Source organism: Arachis hypogaea, chromosome 12, assembly GCF_003086295.3.
Source record: "Arachis hypogaea cultivar Tifrunner chromosome 12, arahy.Tifrunner.gnm2.J5K5, whole genome shotgun sequence".
Lineage (NCBI taxonomy): Eukaryota > Viridiplantae > Streptophyta > Magnoliopsida > Fabales > Fabaceae > Arachis > Arachis hypogaea.
Genome location: NC_092047.1, coordinates 58,305,561 through 58,308,145, shown reverse-complemented (window position 1 = coordinate 58,308,145; position 2,585 = coordinate 58,305,561). Strand labels below are relative to the sequence as shown.

The following is a 2,585-nucleotide window of genomic DNA, read 5'->3' as shown; positions in this document are numbered from 1 at the left end:
CAAGTTTCTCAAGAGGAGGATGGAGTCGAGATAGAAGAAATTGAAGAGGAGGAGGAGTCACATGTAATAGTTGAAGATGAAGACCCTCAACCAAGGAGTGAAGTCCCTAGAAAGGAGCAAATTTTAAAGGAAGCGGCTCAACCAATTCCGTTTCCCACATTGGCAAAAAAAAGCTAAGAAGCCTGTGGAGCTTGATCCAACCATGGTGAAGATGTTCAAGAAAGTAGAGGTAACCATTCCCCTCTTTGATGATATACATCAAGTTCCTAAATATGCGAAATTTCCTAAGGACTTGTGTATGAACAAAGATCGAATTCATGAGTTGGAAACCATTCCATTGGGTAGTTCCATTTCGGCTTTGATGGGATCCATTCCGGAAAAGTGTGTTGATCCGGGTCCTTGCTTAGTTTCTTGTATCATCGATGGGGTCCAATTTGTTGATTGTATGTGCGACCTTGGTGCATGTGTTAGCATTATGCCTCTCTCCGTTTATCATTTGTTGAAGCTCCCACCGTTGAAGCGGTCGGCGGCTAGGTTCGTCTTGGCGGACAAGAGCATAATAACCGTGTCGGGTATTGCGGAGGATGTGTTGGTCGACATTAAGGGTTTGATATTTCCAATTGATTTCCATATCATTGAGATGCCACCAAGTGAATCCGAGAGGGCGTCATCTATCCTACTTGGGAGACCATTTTTGCGGACCTCTAGATTCAAGTTGGATGCCCATTCGGGAACCTACTCATTCGAGATAAATGGGAGAATTGTAAGTTTTAGCCTAGAAGAAGCAATGAGACACCCACCGGAGAACCATTCCATATTCCGGTGTGATCTAATTGATAACATTGTGGCGGAAGTGCATTGTGCGAAGCTAGAAGAGAAACATATGATTGAAGAAAATGGTGACAATCCAAGTGAAGAAGCTCAAGTGACAAGCCAAGAGAAAAAGCTAGAATTGAAGCCATTGCCACCCCATCTAAAATACTCATACCTTGATGAAGCCCACAAGTTTCCGGTAATCATAGCAAGGGAGCTAAATTCTCAACAAGAAGAAAAGTTGCTATGTGTTTTGAGGAGGAACAAAAGGGCAATAGGGTGGAGTTTGGCGGATCTAGTGGGATAAGTCCCCAAGTGTGTGAGCACCGGATCTTTTTGGAAGAGGAAGCTAGACCCGTGAGACAACCTCAAAGGCGATTAAATCCTACTATTTTGGAGGTTGTCAAGAAAGAGGTGACACGGTTACTTGAGGCGGACATCATCTACCCTATTTCGGATAGTGAATGGGTAAGCCCCGTTCAAGTTGTGCCTAAGAAGTCCAGGGTAACTACAATCAAGAATGAAAGCGGGGAGCTCATCACAACGCGGGTGCAAAACTCTTGGCGAGTATGCATAGACTACCGAAGGTTGAATGCGGCCACTAGAAAGGATCATTTTCCACTTCTGTTTATTGATCAAATGCTCGATCGATTATCCGATAAATCTCATTATTGCTTCCTAGACGGCTATTCGGGATACTTTCAAATACACATTGCTCTAGAGGACCAAGAAAAAACAACATTTACTTGCCCCTTCGGAACTTATGCCTACAAGCGTATGCCATTCGACTTATGCAATGCACCGGCAACTTTCCAAAGGTGCATGATGAGCAACTTTGCGGATTTTCTAGAGCAATGCATGGAGGTATTCATGGATGACTTCACGGTATATGGTGATTCTTTTGATCATTGCTTGGATAGTCTTGAAAAAGTTTTGGAAATGTGTACTAAAACCAACCTTGTCTTAAATTTTGAGAAATGTCATTTCATGGTCAAGCAAGGTATTGTTTTAGGACATATTGTTTCCAAAGATGGTATCTCTGTAGATCCGGCTAAAATTAATGCCATATCTAGTTTGCCTTACCCGTCTTCCGAGAGGGAGGTCCGCTCTTTTCTTGGACATGCAGGATTTTATCGGAGATTCATCAAGGATTTTAGCAAGGTAGCATTGCCTCTCTCAAAGTTGCTACAAAAGGATGTTGAATTTGATTTAAGCAAGGAATGCATGGAGGCTTTCGACAAGCTCAAGGTAGCATTGACCCAAGCTCCCATTGTGCGAGGGCTGGATTGGAGTCGGCCATTTGAAATCATGTGTGACGCTTCAAATTTTGCCGTGGAAGCCGCGTTAGCACAACGCGAGGGTAAGAATCCATATGTTATAGCCTATGCATCAAAAATATTAGATGGAGCCCAATCCAACTACACTACTATCGAAAAAGAACTTTTGGCCATTGTTTTTGCCTTGGACAAGCCCAATCCAACTACACTACTATCGAAAAAGAACTTTTGGCCATTGTTTTTGCCTTGGACAAGTTCCGAGCATATCTTCGCGGTTCAAAGGTGGTAGTGTACTCGGATCATGCAGCATTAAAGTATTTGTTGGCTAAAAAGGAATCCAAGCCGAGATTGATTAGATGGGTTTAATTGTTGCAAGAGTTTGACTTGGAAATCAAGGATAGGAGTGGTACGCAAAACTTAGTCGCGGACCATTTAAGTCGCCTTGAACACACAAAAGGCGATACTACTCCTATCAATGATTCATTTTCCTTTGAG

The 2,585-nt window shown here is 42.9% G+C and overlaps 1 protein-coding gene across 1 annotated transcript; it reads left to right on the top strand.

Moving 5' to 3' along the window:
- The first annotated feature begins 202 nt into the window (after positions 1-202).
- LOC112730054 (uncharacterized) lies at positions 203-1,120 on the top strand. Its single transcript, XM_025780167.1, has one exon. The coding sequence runs from the start codon at positions 203-205 to the stop codon at positions 1,118-1,120; it is 918 nt and encodes a 305-aa protein (XP_025635952.1).
- The last annotated feature ends 1,465 nt before the right edge of the window (positions 1,121-2,585 follow it).